Below are 20,006 nucleotides of genomic sequence, written 5' to 3'. Positions count from 1 at the left end.
GGGTTGTTTGTGTCCATTGACATACACATTGTGGCTCAGTCCTGAACCCCCTGCTCAGTCCTCAGTGGATTTGACTGACCGCAGCAGGAGCCAATGGCTCCCGCTGCTCTCTGCCTTAACTGCATAGAATGCATTAAAGTACAAAACCACTTTAAAAAAATTAATTAAAAAAAAAAATTTTTTTTTTTCTTCAAATATACCAGAATAAGAATCACACCACAGGGCTTCTATAATCCTTCTATTCATCTTCTGTTGTGTAGAAGACATGAGTATTACTGCGTACATGGTAATCATGACAAATTTTCTATAATTTGCAGCAAATGCTTGTGGAGGGATTTAATGGATGTAATGTCTACTTATCAGTCACAATGAGTGTTGGAAAATCATTTCAGACACAAACGTCTGGAAAATCATCCTTTCACGACACACTTCATTGTCTATTTCCGTGTATTTTATTGTTTCTTTTATTTAAATAAAGGTTACATGAGAGCTCAACCTAAAGCTGTTAATTTACTTTTGTCTTGGGGATGGTCTTGATGGGCTAACCTTGTGGGAAGTATCTGAAGATACAGAGCATTATTGCCTAAACAATTTCCCCTTCTTGCTGTTTACACTGCTATGTCTGCTTTTGTTTAAGGTATTCCTAAGAGTCGGTAGAGCCATGACACTGTGCCTATTGTTTGCAAAAAAGGGGAGATTTCCAGCAATTGTTCTTCATAATCTCTGAAGAAGAACATAATTTATGTTCAAGCAAATACTAACAAAACGTGATTTAAAGTGGTTTGTAAAGGCAGAAGGTTTTTTAAACTTTATGTATTCTAGGCAGCCTCCCTCTAATACTTACCTGAGCTCAATCCAGCGATGTGCATGGGAGCCTTCGCTGTCCCAGGGTTCTCTCTCCTCATTGGCTAATGCAGCAGCGGAGATCCTTCTGCTCTCTCTCACAGCTAGTGAGCCATTGAGGAGAGAGCGTGGAGTGGCACCAAGACACGCTCTGTGTGTGAATGGGTGGTGTCCTTTCACAGGAGTATTGCTTGGGAGCCCCCATAGAAATGAGTTACACTGTTTGTTTATGGATGCACACAGTTTGGCTCAGAAATGGTCTGCAGAAGTGCCTCCGTAGCAAGCTGCTTGCTTTGGGAGCACTCGCCGAGGAGCAAAGAGCGCCTATGGTAGACTCCAGCAATGGATGAACAGAGAAGGATATAACTGTAGTATAGCCTGTATGGCACCCTTCGCGCTCTACAAAGATACAGAGGGAGGAGAGAACATGGCCACCCAGGGACATGAAGTGTCTTATTTGCATTTTATACCAGGTCCATGTAAAAGAAATAATGACAAATAATGCAGCCTTGTAATATAAGGATTAGATTAGATGCATTTTAAATTTGGTAGGGGTCTCATTTTATTTTTTAATTTTTTTTTTTTGAAGAAAGATTAGTGGGTCCCTCTCTCAAGTGTACAATTATCATATATGAAAACATCCCTTTATCCTACAGTCTTAACGCTAAAGTTTGAAACTTTTATGTATAGCATATAAACATGCTTTTAACCTACAGCAATTGAATATGAAATGGAAAAATATTTATACATTTATCCACCACACTGGAGGATGAACACTTAAACTAAAAAAACTCTAGGGGTGTAAATACTACGTTAACACTTTGAGCGAAACATTTCCCAGTAATCTATTTGTTAAAAAACATAGCTGAGTTTTTGCAGTTTACAACTTTCGCAGTACAGTCATCTACTTTCTCAGTGCTGCTTCTCTGTACATCTGGTCTTCACAGGAGTTAACATTGGACAGTGCAGTCTCCTCCAGTCAGTCTGCTTGCTTAGAGAAGAGCAGGGGGAGCAGAGGAGTGCCTTGACATCCTGGGTTGTAGGACTGTGGGTTTCTATGGATGCATACAGCATAGAGATGCACTGTTATTGTCTGAGTGGTTCCTTTCTCTTGCAGTTTGCTATGGAGCCACCCTTGCATGTAGAGACACAAGCAGTGTCTTCCCAATCTGTAGGCCTGGTACAGTAGTCATGGCACCATCTTAGGCTTGGTTCACACCTATGCAGTTTGCGTTTTATCTGTTTCTGCAGTGCGTTTTTACACATGCATTTTTGACGTGTTTTTGGTACGTATTGCAGGTTTTTTTTTTTTTCCTTTTTGCTAGGCAGATTAAAACGCAAATCGTCAAAAGCGCATCAAAAATGCATAGAAAATGCACCACTTGCTTTTCTGCAGTGTCTCCATTAAACTCTATAGAACCAAAAACACAATGTTTTGCGTTTTAAAAAGTCCCTGACCCTTTCCAAAAAACGCACTGGGTGAAGATGTGAACCTGTCCCATAGGAAATCATGTTAAATGGACTGTAGTGCGTTTCTGCAAAACGCAGCGGAAAGCACATAGGTGTGAACCTAGACTTCAACAGGAACATAGGAAAGGATTAAAAGCTGCGTTCTCAGAAAGTGATCCATTCAGCTGCTGAAAGTACTTAAAATCTGAGTGTTTACTATCATTTTAATACTCAAATTTTCTAACGTTTTAAATTATAAATCACTGTAAGTCTTTCTTAAATTTATTGTTTTGGATTATTTATAGGGTTTTTTTTTATTACATGGCTGATATTCCAACGTTGCTTTCTTGATTAATAAGTAGGTGTTTTATAACGTTGTATAACATTGTCTTACATACTGTCATTGAGTCTTTCTGGTGCTTTGGCGGGTAATGATACACATTTCATGTTCTAACTATGCAGGTGAACTTCAAACCAAAAAAGAAGAGCTACAAGGCCAAAATAATTTGCAGGATGATGAAACAAGTAAAGGCTTTCCTGTAGATGAGGGCTCTTTAATTTCACTAATTGATGTGAACTCACCTTTGCCAGAAGAGCATCTTTCTCCAAAGCAGGAACAAGATGACGTGGTTTCTGATCTTACCCAGGCTGTTCAACAACCATGTGGTATGTAACAAATTGCACAGATTCCTACTTCAAGACAGCAACTATGAGAAACAATATGGCAACAGCTGGCTCAACTGTCCAATATCAGCGTACATACAAATGGCTTACATAGAAATTTCTGTTGCATTTGACAAGTATATTAACCGCATAAGGACCGCCCTATAGTACATTTACTGCTACAGGGTGGCCCTTGTGCGTAGGATCACACACACATATATACAGTGGGAATCGAAAGTTTGGGCACCCCAGCTAAAAATTTGTATTAATGTGCATAAAGAAGCCAAGGAAAGATGGAAAAATCTCCAAAAGGCATCAAATTACAGATTAGACATTCTTATAATATGTCAACAAAAGTTAGATTTTATTTCTATCATTTACACTTTCAAAATAACAGAAAACAAAAAAATGGCGTCTGCAAAAGTTTGGGCACCCTGCAGAGTTAATATCTTGTACTGCCCCCTTTGGCAAGTATCACAGCTTGTAAACGCTTTTTGTAGCCAGCCAAGAGTCTTTCAATTCTTGTTTGAGGTATCTTTGCCCATTCTTCCTTACAAAAGTCTTCCAGTTCTTTGAGATTTCTGGGCTGTCTGTCACGCACTGCTCTTTTAAGGTCTATCCATAGATTTTCAATTATGTTGAGGTCAGGAGATTGTGAAGGCCATGGCAAAACCTTCAGTTTACGCCTCTTGATGTAATCATCCGTGGATTTCGAGGTGTGTTTAGGATCATTATCCATTTGTAGAAGCCATCCTCTCTTTAACTTCAGCTTTTTCACAGATGGCATCAAGTTACCATCCAAAATTTGCTGAAATTTTATTGAATACATTTTTCCTTCTACTCGTGAGATGTTCCTTGTGCCACTGGCTGCAACACAACCCCAAAGCATGATTGATCCAACCCCATGCTTAACAGTTGGACAGAGGTTCTTTTCATTAAATTCTGTGCCCCTTCTTCTCCAAACGTACCTTTGCTCATTCCGGCCAAAAAGTTCAATTTTAACCTCATCGGTCCACAGAACTTGTTTCCAAAATGCATCAGGCTTGTCTATATGTTCATTTGCAAAGTTCAAACGATGATTTTTGTGGTGAGGACGTAGAAGAGGTTTTCTTCTGATGACTCTTCCATGAAGACCATATTTGTACAAGTATCTCTTTATAGTGGAATAGTGTACCACAACTCCAGTGTCTGCCAGATCTTTCTGGAGGGATCGTGCAATCAAACATGGGTTTTGAATTTTTTCTCACAATCCTGTGAGCTGTTCTGTCTGATATTTTTCTTGGTCTTCCAGATCTTGCTTTAACTTCCACTGTTCCTGATGACTGCCATTTCTTAATTACATTCCGAACAGAGGATATTGACATCTGAAAACACTTTGCTATCTTCTTATAGCCTTCTCCAGCTTTGTGAGCATCAACTATTTTCAGTTTCAGTTTTCTAGACAACTGCTTAGAAGAACCCATGGTGCTGATTGTTGGGGCAAGGTCAGATGAGTCTGGGCATTTAAAACCTTTGAGATTGGCATAACCTGGTCTTCCCAGACGATGATTGAGAACAATCCATGACACTGGCAGGTCTGAGCTTTGCAAAGGGGGCAGTGCATGCTATAAATTCTGCAGGGTGCCCAAACTTTTGCAGACGCCATTTTTTGTTTTCTGTTATTTTGAAAGTGTAAATGATGTAAATAAAATCTAACTTTTGTTGACATATTATAAGAATGTCTAATCTGTAATTTGATGCCTTTTGGAGATTTTTCCATCTTTCCTTGGCTTCTTTATGCACATTAATACGAATTTTTAGCTGGGGTGCCCAAACTTTCGATCCCCACTGTAATAAAAATATATATATATATATATATATATATGTGATTCTGCATTTCCAGGTAGTGATGTCAATCACCGGGTCCCGGCCGGTGCTTACCCGCTGGCGCCCAGTGATTACCGGTGATCACTGACATGGAGGAGGGCTGCATTGTTTACCGACAGCCCTCCTCCCTGTCAGTTTGGGCACACTGCTGTGGATGGCTGAGCAGAGCCATCCAGAGCAGTGTGCTTACAGTGAAGCACACCCCCCCGCCCCCTAGTAAAACACCATCACTCATCCCATCACACAGTTAACCCTTTGCCCTTCATGTTAACCCATTCCTGCCCAGTGCCATTAGTACAGTGTAAGTTCTTTTTTTTAGCACTGATCACTGTACTGGTGTCACTGGGGATGTCAGTGTCACAGGTCAGTTCCCCCCAGTGTCAGAATGCCCGCCACAATCCCGCTGTAAGTTGCTGATCTCCACCATAAGTCGCTGATCGCTGCCATTATTAGTATTAAAAAAATATATATATATTCCAGTATCTATACTGCCATTTGTAAATGCTATAACTTTCACGTAAACCAATTAATTTACATGTATTGGGATTTTTGTTTAGCAAAGTTTTATGCAAAATTTATGACGAAATTTGATTTTTTAATTTTTTTTTTACTGGACATGTTTAATAGCAAAATGTCCAAAATATTGTTTTTCTTTTCCTCAAAACTGCCGGACTTTATTTTTATAGCGCATAAAAATTAAAAACGCACAGGTGATCAAATACCATCAAAAGAAAGGTCAATTTGTGTGGAAAAAAGTACGTAAATGTCATTTTGGTGCAGCGTTGCTTGACCGCGCAATTGTCAGTTAAAGTAACGCAGCGCTGTAATGCAAACAGCTTTTTTAACTGCTTCCTGAATGCCCTATAGCAGAAATACTGCTACAGGGCAGCATGGGTGCGCAAAATCACGTATATATACGTGCTTTGCTATCCCATGGTTTTCACGCCCCTCCCAGATAGCTTCAAATTGCCTGTCAGTACACAAGTAATCATATTTAACCCCTTGATTGCCAGGAACACGCTCATACACAATAAACCTCCATTGCTAGTATAGTGTCTGAACGGATCAATATCTTTGATCAGATCAGCACTATACCAGCGTTCACATTAGTATAGTGTCTCCAAAAACACAGCGTTAGCGGGGATCATCCCCGACACCTGGCAGCACCTGTGTTCAGCCCCTACGCTTACCCCCCGTTTTCCCCAGCAAGTGCAGTGTTACGATGCACACAAAACTGCAGTGTTCACAGAATCAGGCCTGATCTCTGCTAGCACTTGCCTGTAAATTAATTTTGATGACTCATATGCAGCAGAGTGCCAGTACTAGAGCCGCTCTACCTTTTGGTGAACTGGCGTGCACCAGCGGCCTAGTACATCCTGGTCTTTCACATACCAGCACTGCAGTATCACTTGGTGATGTGGCGAGTCCCATAAGTGCAGTACAAGCTGGTGCGGTGGCGAGCACAAGTATTGTCCCACAACCACCAAGAGTGCACACAGTCCCATAGAGCCCCTAGTATCCTTCCGGATGTGCTTGCAAATCCTGATTGGCAGCCCACAAATTCTGCAGCACCCGTACTTCCCCCATTTACTGCCCAATCCGGAATTCAGGTGGAACCAGCAAATTTAACTACTCCCCTTGATTTTCTGGAGCGGTTTTTCATGGAAGATCTGTATGCATTGATTGTGGATCAAAGCAATTTATATGCTGAACAATTTATCGTCGCCAACCCAAATTCAAACCTTGCCAGACTATTTGCATGGAAACCCATTACGGTTTCTGAATTAAAAATTTTTTTGGGCCTAACCCTCAACATGGGCATTACTAAAAAAAATTAATTGTAGTTGTATTGGTCCACAGACCCGATTCATCATATACTTGTGTTCTCTGCTGCCATGGCCAGGCATAGATATGAGAGTATAATGTGTTTTATGCATTTCAACGACAATACACTCTGTCGTCCTCCAGGTGACCTTGAATTTGACTGACTCCACAAAATGTGGCCCCTCCTAAATCACATTAATCAAAAATTTGCAGATGTCTATATTCCCCAGCAAAAAAATCTGCATTGATAAGTCCTTCATTAATTTTTCTGGCTGCCTTGCATTCAAATAATTTCTCCCCAGCAAGCATGCCAGATATGGGGTCAAGATGTGTAAGACTTGTGAGAGGGCAACGGGCTATACATAGAGGTTTCGGATTTACAAGGGAAAAGATAGTCACGTGGAATCCCTGGATGCCCAGACTACATGGAGAGTAGTGGCAAGATAGTTTGGGACTTGGTGTCATCCTTTTTCCATATGGGGTACCACGTATACATGGACAATTTTTTTCAAGCGTGCCACTATTTAGACATTTATACAATCTTGGAATTGGCGTATATGGCACCATGCGACTTAATGTGTGCCCACCATTAGAAGTGGGTGGATGCAGGGCAGTATATTCTAATGGTGGGCATTCCACACACTTTTTTTGGCAGAGATTTCTGCTCTTTTTTTTCATTCAACCCACAGGCTGCATACAAAAAAAAAAAAAAAAAAAAAGAACATACCATATATATCCAACAAGGACCAGCGATGTACTGGTACATCACTGGACTTTGAATGGTTATACCAGGATGATGCCTACAGCTGCAGGCATCATCCTGTTTTTTTCCAGCCGGCTATTGTAAAAGCAATCTTAGTGGTTAATTAGCTGCAGGATTGCTTTTACAAGCAATGGGAGAATATGCCCGCCCCCCGCCATGTTCTGCCTTCCACGGCCTTCTCGGGCAGTCCCCTGCCATCGGGGGAACCAGAGAATGCAGCCGGAGTTTCTGCCAGCTGACCTTAGAGCTGATTGGAGACCTGAATGGTGCCAATCATCTCTATAGTCAAAGAAATCGGAAGCTACGAGCATGTCATCACTTCAGTTTCGCAGGATATAAACAGCACCATTTGTTAATTGGGAAAGCACCTGATCACACCGATCTTGGTTTGATTAGATAATTTAAGGGCAGAGGAGATATCTAGAGTCTGATAGAACCCAGATTTCTCAAAAAAGAATATATGACAATGCCCATTGAAGTTATAGGGGATATTTGCATTCCCTGTGATAGCATTAAAAATGATAAAAAAAAATCAAAGGGACAGTGTAAAAAGTCAAAATAACTTTAAAAAATAACACCCTCGCCCCACGAGCGCACGCATGCGCAAGCATTGACTCTGTGGCGGTATGTAAATCGGTTGCACCATGCATGTGAGGTATCGCCGTGAATGTCAGATCAAGGGCAGTAATTCTAGCACTAGACCCCTCCTGTAAATCTAAAATGGTAGCTTCTAAAGGCTTTTAAAGCATTGCCTATGGATATTAAAAATGTATGCAGTTTGTCGCCATTGCATGGGGCATGCTCAGTTTTAAAGCTTGTCATGTTTGGTATCTATTTACTCATCATACCATCATATTTTATATTTTACCAAATAATTGGCCAATCTATTGTGTTTTTGTGCATTAAAAGTAAGAAAAATGTATTTTTTTTCAAAAAATGTGCATTTGAGTACTATGTGACATAAAAAAATTGCAGCACCCACCATTTTATTCACTAGGCTGTCTGTTTTATAAAAAATATATAATGTTTAGGGGTTCAAAGTAATTTCCTAGCAAAAAATAGATTTTTTTCATGTGAACAAAAAATGTCAGAAAAGGCTTGGTCTTTAGGTGGTTATAAGAGTGAATGATGTGTGGCATAAACTTCTAATGCTGGGCATAAAATGCCCCCACCCCCCAAAACGACCCCTTTTTGGAAAGTAGACACCTAAAACTATTTGCTGAGAAGCATGCTGAGTCAATCGAAGAATTTGTTTTCTTACCACAAGTTTTTGGAAAATGACAAAAAAAACAAACTTTTTTTTGTATTTTACACAAAATTGCCATGTAACGGAACTGGACCCCGACTGCACTAGGGTATTTCCATTAGACTCCCGCTTCCCTGTCCGAACACAGATCCACGGACACCACCCCTTGCCAGACAAGACAGCACCAGACTTGAAGGAAACCAGGAGATAAACCTGCTGTCACAAGTTAGCCTGCAGCCTCTTGTTTGTTTTGTCTTACCTCCTTGCTGTTCTTTCGTATGTGTGTTTCTCTGTGCTCACATATTGGCGTCGTCTGCTATTCTCTGGGTTTTATGTGCTTTCCTTTCATCACTTCCTGGCCCGCCTCCTAGCTGGCTTGTCTATTTAAGACATGCTCAGTCTGTCTCACTTTGCCTGAGCAACATTGTTGTCTGAGCTCCCCTGTGTTCCTCTGAGAATCCGTTCAAGTATATCTGTGTACCGACCCCAGCTTGTCCCTGACATTCCTCCTATATTGTCTAGCCATGTATCAACCCCGACTTCGTTCCTGACATCGCTTGTCTTCCGCCTGTCCTGTCCTCGGCTTGCCTACTGGATCTCCTGAGTCTACTTCCATTGTACCCTGCTTCTGCTAGCGGTCTCTTCTACCTCAGCTGGGTGTACCTCAGCTGGGTGTACCTGGGAGCCGCAACCTGGTTCCAGCCTGCTCCAAGTTTATCCCCACCATCAGGGGCTCTGGTGAACAAGCATGCTGGGGCTTAGACTCTGCGCCCTGGGGAACCCCAAGCTGTGGATTAAGAGCTCACTACCACAGGTGCTGACACTTGCTTTATTTTAGCATAGATACAAGATATATACACAGGGCGGGGAAATACACACCCAGTAACAGGAAACACATCAGCAGGCAGTCCCATCAGGGGGAAGGGCTGCCGGAAACACCCCCCACCTAGCCAATACACAAACACATACATCCCATAATAGTTTGCTCCCAAGCAAGACACACAATAGAACAATGGGATGCAGCCACATGGCAGTGAACAATGAACAACCCCCACACCAATATTAGAACATTTCACCCTGTACCCGTAACAGGCACAGGGTGACTTACACATAATAGGGATATGGGGACCTGAGACAGGGGTCTCCCCATCTCTCTACAGGGGGCTGTGTTCCATGGGCCCCCCACCAAAAGTGACTCCCGTCACATGTTGCTTAAATGATTTATTGCTCACACATGCCATGGGTCTATGTGGAATTACTCCCTAAATTACATTCTGCTACTTCTCCCGAGTATGGGGGTACCACATGTGAGAGACATTTTGGCTGTCTAGCCAAGTACAGGACCCCAAAATCCAATAAGCACCTTCAGGCTTTTAAAGGGCTTTATTTCCTCATTACACTTCCTTACTACCTATCACAGTTTCGGAGGACTTGAAATGCCAGGATAGCACCAAACCCCCCCAAATGACCACTTTTTGGAAAGTAAACACCCCAAGGAATTTGATAAGAAGCATGGTGAGTATTTTACAGATCTCGTTTATTGCCACACGTTTTTGGAAAATGAAGAAAGAAAACAAAAACATTTTTTCTTTTCTTTTTTTATATTTCAAAACCTTGTGAGAAAAAATTAGATCTGCAAAATACTCATCATTCCTCTTTTTAAATTCCTTGGGGTGTCTACTTTCCAAAAAGGGGTCATTTGGGGAGGTTTGGTGCTATCCTGGCATTTCAGGGCCTCCGAAACTGTGATAGGTAGTGAGGAAGTGAAATGAGGAAGTTACACACCATCAGGCTTTCAAAGTGGTCATTGGATTTCAGGCTTCTGTATGTGGCTAGGCTCCCAAAAAGTCTCATACATGTGGTATCCCCATACTTGGTAGAAGAAGCAGAATGTATTTTGGGGTGTAATTGCACATATACCCATGGCTTGTGTGAGAAATATATAATTTAAATGAAAACTTTGTGTATAAAAAAAAAAAATGTTTGTCATTTTCCAAAAACTTGTGGAAAAAAAATAAATCTTTCATGGACTCAATATGCCTCTCAGCAGATAGCATAGGGTGTCTACTTTCCGAAAAGGGGTCATTTGGGGGTGTTTGTATTGTTCTGGTAGTTTAGCACCTCAAGAAATGTGATGGGCAGTCAGAAAGTAAAAGCTGTGTAAATTCCATTATCTATACCATAGTTTGTAGATGCTATAACCTTCACATAAAGCAATCAATATACACCCTTTGGGATTTTTTTTAACCAAAAACATGTAGCAGAATACATTTTGGCCTAATTGTTTTATGAAATTTTGAGTTTTTTGGATATTTTTTATGGCAGAAATTAAAAAATATTGTTTTTTTTACAAAAAAAAATTTTCAAAACTTTTTTTGTTTATAGCGCCAAAAATAAAAAGCACAGGTGATCAAATACCACCAAAAGAAAGCTCCATTTGTGTGAAAAAAGGATGTAAATTTAATTTCTGTACCGTATTGCATGATTGTGCAATTGTCCATTAAACTAGTGCAGCACTGTATAGTAAAAAAATGGCGTAAATTGCAGTATCTGTACCATAGTTTAGTAGATGCTATAACTTTCACACAAAGCAATCAATATACACTTATTTTTTTTTTTTACCAAAAACATGTAGCAGATTACATTTTGGCCTAAATTTATGACCAACTTTGAGTTTACTATATATTTTTATAGCTGAAAGTTAAACATATAATATTTCTTCAAAATTTTTGGCCTTTTTGTTTATAGTGCGAAAAATAAAAAGTGCACAGGTGATCAAATACCACCGAAAGAAAGCTCTATTTGTTTGAAAAAAAAGGACGTAAATTTAGTTTAGGGTACACCATTGCATGACTGCGCAATTATCAGTTGAAATAGTGCAGCTCCGAGTAGCAAAAAGAGGCCTGGTCATTAAGGGGGGTAAATCCTCAGGATGGCAAGTGGTTAAAGCCAATATTGAGTACTGTTCAATTTGAGCAGAAGCTTACCTGGTAATAAAATTATTCCAGGCTAAAGATAAAGCAATTTAATAAAATCCTCAGTTTCAACTAGACTAGACGATTTTGCTTCTTTAACCACTTCCCATCCAGCCTGTTGTAAAATATTGGCCAGGTGGGAGCACTAGAAGGACTTCATATGGCGTCTTCCCACTCACGATCAGTCACCCGCTGTTGCCAGTGTCTATACTTTCAGCAACCACACTTCTGGCCCATTATCTTGAGAAACCATATGCAGACCTATTTGGTGCTATCACACTGACCATCTTTGTAATACACCTACATCTAAGTTGGAAGCTGCCTTTCTCTGCAAGGGAAGCAAAATATGTATGAAATATTTTAATGGAGATCCAATACCTGCACTGTAAGACTTCCCAGACTATTGCAAGTGCTTGACACAAATTTGCAGGAGTTACTGATCACAATTGACATTAAAGTAGAGCTCCACCCAAAAGGGGGAAGTTCTGCTTTAAGGCTTCTTTCTCCGCCCCCCTTTGGGACAGGTGAGTGTCTGTATTTTAAAAGTCAGCAGCTACAGTTTTTGTAGCGACTGAATTTTGTTTTTTTTTATTTTTGACTGGACCTTCGCTTTACTGAGTTTTCTGCATGCACCTTATTCTTAGTCTTTACATCTGTGATGCTGGGCTAGAAAACTACTGATTGTACGCGTATAGGATAAGGTTTAAAGGATAAGTTCACCTTTTTACTACTTGTAGTTCTCCCATTCACAGAGCTTTGTGAATGAATGATGCGGACAGGTGCGGGGAGAAGTTCCTCAGTCCACTGTCACAAATAGGGGCTCGGGGGAAGGGGGTTTGGTGCAAGGACTGCTCATTTAGTAACATGTTACCTCTAACACCCTGGATACGGGTGTAACTTCTTATAAAAGATGAAATTATCCTTTTAAGAAGTACTTATGCTGGGCATACATGTACAGATTTTTTTCGTTCAACCAGGGGAATAAAAAAACTGACAGATCCCTGACAAAAGCACTGTTGATGTAGAGATCTCTCCTGCCGTGTCTTTGTATTCTGACAGTAGTGACCCCCCCAGCCCCTCCACTACTGAAAGGGACAGATTTCCAAATGTGTGCACCAGGCTTAACACCATGTGTGCTGGCCTTAAAACCGATACACTGATCAGCGTTGCAGGCTTTAGCCTGCAGCGCTGATCAAACGGGGAAAATCCAGCAGGGGGGTTGTACAGAAGTTTATTAGTAGATTGACTTCTGTATTACCTCCCTGTCCATACATGGATCGAATTTTGGCAGGTCCCTGCTGAACCGGACAAATTTTGATCAATGTATAGCTGGCTTAAGAGTCACCACAATTTCACATTTCTCTCACTAAACAGTGCAACAGACACTGATTTCTTCCTAGTGCCTGGGGAGATTTGAAAGCCCCTATGAAATGTTTAATCTCCCTTAGCTGCAGTTGTAGCACAGAGTATTGGTTCCTCAGATCTTCAACCAGTGGACATCAGTACATAATAGACTGCAAGTTCAAAAGGGCATTACAACAAACACATTCATTCAGATGCATTTAGCTAATTGCTAGGGTCACAGTATATTCAGTACCCCTCTGTTTAAACTCATGGTTTAGAAGGCTAGTTTGCACGTTCGTTGCAAGACATTTCAGTAACAGTAAACTTTTATTTTAATTCACTACATCTCACCATTTAGGCTCCATTCACACTTTGGATATCATCATTCACATCTTTGGATATCAGTTGCATATCAGGTCACACCCCATGTCTTCCAATGAGTACTGTTCATATCTATGCAACTTAAAGTCACAGCGACGTCAAAGTAGTTCATGCACTACTTTGGTCCAACTTTCATGCAACGTCAATGTTAACCCTCAAAAATCGCATGAAAGTCGCACTTGAATGTTTTACATGTGACAGTTGTGCAACAGTTGTCCATTATCAAGCCATAAAAGTGTGAGTGAAGCTATCCCAAATTTATACTAATTTACTGCAATCGAGTGGGAAAAATGATTACATCTACATAAGTAGGTTTATAAGGGGAATTCATAAAAAGTGTAAAAGACAAAACCCTTTACATTTTTGTTGTGCCTTCACAACAAATACTGATGCAGGCAAGAGATTCATGTATCTGTTGGAAACTTGTACAAGAATTTGGGATAAGCACTGCTTCATGTTTGGAGGTTATAAATAAAGTTTCACAGAACCTAAAGAAGAGGGGTATATAGACCCATGAAACGCATTGTGACAAATTGTTAAATTCCTCCCTATCAGTCCTAGTAATCCAAGAAGCCCACAAGGGCGTGGCTTGTGTGTGACATCATCACTTAGCGACGTTGGTCCGTGCTGCTGTCAGCCTGACTTGGTGTTCTATATGTTGGAGCTATCAGCATGCCACATTGTTTTTTATGTAAGAACTTTTTTTAACCTTTTTGTTTTTTTTTTACTCCACTTTTGCCTTTACATAGTTGAGAATAATTTATTAATAAAAGGTGAGATTTTTAAATGTACTTCGCCATGGAGGATTGTTTATTATTTTTTACCCACTGGTGACATCGGCTACTAAGTATATTGGTCTGCCGTGGTGGAGTCCTTTTTGATTATGGTGTGCTGAGTGTATCATGACCATTTATAATCTGATGGTCCATCTTATCTGGTAAGAGACCTGTTTTTATCATGGTAAAAGATGGTGGATCTGTCTTCATTATTGATGCATTACATTGCACCAAGTGGTAGACGTTAATCTTTCACTCAAACCTAGTATGAAGGAAGAGCTTCATTGAAGGACACTGTCAATCTTTGGTTCTCCCTGGATATTTTATGTATGGACACTTTTTTTTTTTTTTTTTTTTTGTGATTTGTCACGTTTTATATTGATATTTTCTGCTACTATTGAGAGTTTATTTTCACATTATTTGTCTATTATGATTTATTGTTTAGCACTGCTTTGCTATATATTTAGATTACTGCTTTCACAGCTCACTGCAGCTGCTCATACACGTTTAATGCTGACCTAACGCATATTTAATTTGGTTATACCTTCAGAAGACCAGTCTATAACGGAATCTAACTATATTTTTTTCCTGATAGGCTGTTGTGCACAGAAATGACAGTTGGCCCTGCTTAAAGACATGCGTTTTTGTAAAGTATAAGACCCCATTTACATGGGTGGACTCCATCAGCAGATCCTCCTGATCAGTGTGGGATCTGTCTGCTGATCCCTGCTGAGCAGGCAGATGACAGGACACAGCCCACTTTCCTCTATTGGCGGTCGGATGTAAATAGATCACCTGTTCATTTACATCCGACTGTCATCCAATCCACTAGATGGATAGGGAATAGATCCCCCACCTGTCTGTTTTTAGTGGATCAGATCGGATGCAGGCGTGTCAGTCAACATTGACTCTTTATGCTGCTAGCATTAGTAAATATATAGGAAAGTATATCATATTTACTTGTTTTAAAATTTAGTGTTACATTTCAGTTACTTCTGGTTTCCAGGCCTATGCAAATGATGTCATACATCCCAGGAGTCTTCATAAGGAAAGGAGGGGTTCTCTCAGCTAAGCACACCTTCCTTCCTTCCTGCATGCTTGAGCTAAGGGCAGATACAGTTTCCATACTCTGTATGCAGGGCTGTGTTTAATACTGATTTGCCCCTGGGCAAACACTTTCTTGGTGCCCCCTCATGCAATTTTGCTCTTCACCCCAAAAAACAAACATTCACACACACAGACTTTAATAATATTAAGCATAAAGAACTGGTCCAGGTTCACTGATTTGTTGCTATAGGTTACTGCGCATCCTTACCGCTCACTGATTAGTTGCTAGAGGTTGCTGCATATCATTACCACTCACACATTGGTTGCTAGAGGTTACTGCACATCATTACCACTCATCCATTGGCTGCTGGAGGCTGCTGCACATCATTACCACCCACTGATTGGTTGCTAGAGGTTCCTGCAGATTATAACTACTCATCCATTAGTGCCTAGAGGTTACTGCACATTATTACCACTCACCCCATTGGTTGCTAGTGGTTTCTGCACATTAATACCACTCATCCATTGATTGCCAGAGGTTACTGCATATTATTACTGCTCACGGATTGCCTGCAACTCACTATGTCTCCTTCTGCACACAGCCCTTTGATCTCTGCACTGCTGGCCGGCAGGAGAAGGAGGCGCAGAGGGGGAATACAGAGAACCGCTCTGCCTCACTCCCTGTCACAACCGCTCAGGTCCTGCTTTTCTGACAGAGGGAGAAGCAGGACGAGCGGACTCCAGTACATACAGCCCACAGCTATGCCTCTCCCCTGTCACAGTGTGGCTACATGTATTAACCTGACCCAGAGAGCAAGCAAGGGATCAGCTGCATTGGAAAAATTATTAGCGAGCAGCGTGGGCTCAAAAGGCAGCTGCTTTGGGTCCCACAACAATCTCAGGGCACTGGGCAGCTGTCCCTTTTGCCCCATGTTAAAGACGGTCCTGTCTGTATGTAGCATCTGTCTGTTGCAAGCATTTTTTCTTGTATTTAGGATCTACCCACCACAGTGTTGATGCAGTAAAAATCACTGAAATGAATACTGCTTATTAGCTTGTATTTGGATTTTAAATGCACCTACAGGCATTTAAAAACAAATTACCATTCAATTAGAAAAAGAAAAGTGTATTTTTTGCCCATAGCACTGTTTCTTTCGTGACTAATCTGTTCTGTCATCCTTGTAGTTAGTATTGATTTGTCATGCAGTCAATAAAGCATCAGACTGAGCGAATCATTGTTACCTGTGTTTTTAATTTTCACATGTCAGATCTTCAGTGATAAGACTCCAGGAATGTGCAATTTAACACATGCTGTATTTCCAGAACACTTATAATAAAATGTTAAAGTGGAATGGTGATAAGTGATTACCATACCCAGTAATAATCTGTATGGATTTACACTCTTTCCTTTTCATCTTTATCAACCCATGTCAGACCATTTCCTTTAAAGACAATGAAGTGTCTTGTCTGGTTATTATGACTTTTTTTCATTTGTTTATCCATTTGTACTTAAAGGGATAGGCGCAATGCTTGTTTAGGTGATGCTGTCAGTTGTATCCAGATGCCCTGAGAAATTTGCTCTGTGATCCATTCTCAAGGGACCTGGGGTATTTTGGCTCTGGGCAGACAGAAACATGACATTAAAAAACCTGGAAAGCTAACCATATACATGTGATGGTTAGAAGATTCAGCTGGCAAAAGATCTGCATGCATGATTGCTTCTGTTTGATGTACACTCACCGGCCTCTTTATTAGGTACAGCTGTTCAATTGCTTGGTAACACAAACTGCTAATCATCAATCACATGGCAACAACTCAATGCATTTAGGCATCTAGACATGCTGAAGACGACTTGCTGAATCTAAAACCGAGTGTCACAATGGGGAAGAAAGGGGATTGAAGTGACTTTGAACATGGCATGGTTGTTGGTGCTAGACGAGCTGGTCTGAGTATTTCAAAAACTGCTGCTGCTGATCTACTGGGATTTTCACGCACAACCATCTCTAGGGTTTACAGAGAATGGTCCAAAAAAGAGAAAATATCCAGTGAGCGGCAGTTGTGTGGACGAAAATGCCTTGTTGATGTCAGAGGAGAATGGGCAGAGTGGTTCAAGATGATAGAAAGGCAACTGTAACTCAAATAACCACCCGTTACAACCAAGGTATGCAGAAAATCATCTCTGAATGCACGACACATGGAACCTTGAAGCGTGTGGGCTACAGCAGCAAAAAACCACACCAGGTTTCACTCCTGTCAGCTAAGAACAGGGAACGGAGGCTACAATTTGCACAGGCTCATGAAAATTGACAAAAGAAGATTGGAAAAACGTTGCCTGGTCTGATGAGTCTCAATTTCAGCTGCGACAGCTGGTAGGGTCAGAATTTTGGTGTAAACAACATACAGTAAAAGCATGGATCCATCCTGCCTTGTATCAATGGTTCAGGCTGGTGGTGGTATTGTAGTGGTGTGGGGGATATTTTCTTGGCACACTTTGGGCCCCTTTGTACCAACTGAGCATTGTTTAAATGCCATAACCTACCTGAGTATTGTTGCTGACCATATTCATCCCTTTATGACTACAGTGTACCCATCTTCTGATGGCTACTTCCAGCAGGATAATGCACCGGTTACAAAGCTCCAATCATCTCAAACTGGTTCCTTGAACATGACCATGAGTTCACTGTACTTCAATGGCCTCTACAGTCACTAGATCTCAATCAAATAGAGCACTTTTGGGATGTGGTGGAATGGGAGATTCCCATCATGTATGTGCAACTGACAGATCTGCAGCAACTGCGTTATGCTATCATGTCACTATGGACCAAAATCTCTGAGGAATATTTCCAACACCTTGTTGAATGTATGCCATGAATCATTAAGGCAGTTCTGAAGGCAAAAGGGAGTCCTAGCAAGGTGTACCTTATAAAGTGGCCGGTGAGTGTATGTGTTTGTGAAGCTAGCTTATCTAGGGGGAAACAGCAGTAGTTTTCCCCTTGCCTGACCAGAAGTTGCATGTAGAGACTGAAATGTGTTCATAGGCAGTTGAGCAATTTCTGATCTAATTACTGAAAGCCAGATTAATCACTTTGCCTCCAACACCTGTTCATCCCTATGGACCAGACTCATTTTTACATTTCTGCTATGGACCTGTTTTTTCAGAAATATTTTGGCATTACTTAAGGTAATACATATATTGTTTTTTAAGGACAAACAAGCCTTTCTTGACATATTGTCTTACAAGAATTTATTTATTTATTTTTTTTGCAATCCTTAGCCCTGGTTTAAACCAGTGCTGCAATGAAATTGCACTACTTCAGCACTGTTCTAAAGCCGTTGATTAGTGCGATTTTGATATGTGATTTTATTGCAGCTTGCGACATCATTTAGTAGAAGTCAATGCAAGTCACAAAGAAAAATAGTGCAGGAACCTCTTTCAAAGTTTCTGCGAATTGAGTCGCAACAATTTGACCGGTTCCATTGCTGCAAATAGGGTGCAACTTTTCAACCGATTTTGAATGGTCAAATTGCATGACAAATTGCATTGGTGTGAATCAGGGCTTAGGCAATAGCACTCAACAAAACTAAAAAAAAAAAACACTTTTTTTTGAGCAGTATTAGTTTAAAAATATTACTGCATAAAGACGCATTTTATTCTGTAATTTGTCCTTTTTTTAAATTACACTAAAAGTAGTATTCAGGTACAAAGTTTGAAATAAAGTGTTTTTTTTTTTTTTGTTTTTTTTTCAATTTAGCACTTTTTTAAATGGGAAATGTGTAAGTATGTTACATATGTTCAAATACTAACATACAAACAAAAGTACATATTAATAGTTAATAAAATAGAAAAGGACAACAATCAGCAGTAAAATAATAGTTTAAGGAAGAAGAATAAGGAATTTGAGTAACGAAGGTTTAATAAGGGGTTAAACAGAGGAGCATTTTATTTTTTTTTACTTCTCAGGTTGCTTTAACTGACATTTGCAGATTTAGGTTAATTCCGTTTTGACCTGCAGATGAATGAACACAATGATAAAAAAGGAACAGTATGTTACTTTGTATATTCACATCTGAGCAGTGTTATTTATAAACACTTCCCAAGTTGACTATAACCAATTTGATTGGGTGATAGCCCATATCTTCCACCTTAAAGCAGTCCCAGAGTTGCATGCAGTGCCTTTCATTGTAGTTACTTGACAGGATGTCATCATGATTTAACCACCTCCCACCCAGCCAATGCATAGATGCGGCCAGGCGGGTACAGTGTCATTGCACAACCTAAACAAAAACAAACAAAAAGCCAGCACATGCTGTTAATCTACCACAGCAACATGAAAAAAAATATAAAAATGTGCAGCACTGAAGTTATGTTAAAAGTTTAAAAATGCAATGAAGCTAAAATTCCATCTCTCCCAATGAATCTATAAATCTGTAAAAAATATATATATAAATAAATATATACACAACTATACCTAATAGAAAAAAAATCAATTGGTCCTTACAGAAAAGCCCAATAGCAGCAATGATTGCAAATTTCACAGTTTGTTTCAGCCGCTTCGGGCCCCATGGTAGCAGGTCAAATCAAATGGTGTTTTTTAAAAGATTGAAGGAGTTTGCATTTGAAAAGGGACATGTTTGGTTGAGTAGTAGAAAATTTCTTTCTGGACACCAGTGAGAGCAATTCTTTTGCATTTTGACAAAATTTTACTTGTCACTTCTGTATATTATAAATTAAATAAAATCATGTTCACGATGAAAAATGTAGAGGAAATCTATGGTCACAGCATTCACCACACTTTCATTTTAAAACATCAGCATTGCAAAACAATACA

The 20,006-nt window shown here is 40.2% G+C and overlaps 1 protein-coding gene across 5 annotated transcripts in view; it reads left to right on the top strand.

Annotated features, from left to right (window-relative positions):
* The window catches only part of NEK1 (NIMA related kinase 1), a 220,246-nt gene that overhangs the window by 165,136 nt on the left and 35,104 nt on the right, over window positions 1–20,006 (top strand). For all 5 annotated transcript variants that reach the window (XM_089684019.1, XM_089684022.1, XM_089684020.1 and 2 more), the window contains one exon: window positions 2,755–2,958. In XM_089684019.1, the coding sequence (XP_089540145.1) occupies window positions 2,755–2,958 (204 nt within the window). The remainder of the gene's footprint in view (window positions 1–2,754; window positions 2,959–20,006) is intronic.

Source organism: Staurois parvus, unplaced genomic scaffold (assembly GCF_062004578.1).
Source record: "Staurois parvus isolate SC_StPar_1 unplaced genomic scaffold, SC_StPar_1.0 ptg000334l, whole genome shotgun sequence".
Taxonomy (NCBI): domain Eukaryota; kingdom Metazoa; phylum Chordata; class Amphibia; order Anura; family Ranidae; genus Staurois; species Staurois parvus.
This window is presented reverse-complemented; position numbering and strand designations above follow the sequence as displayed.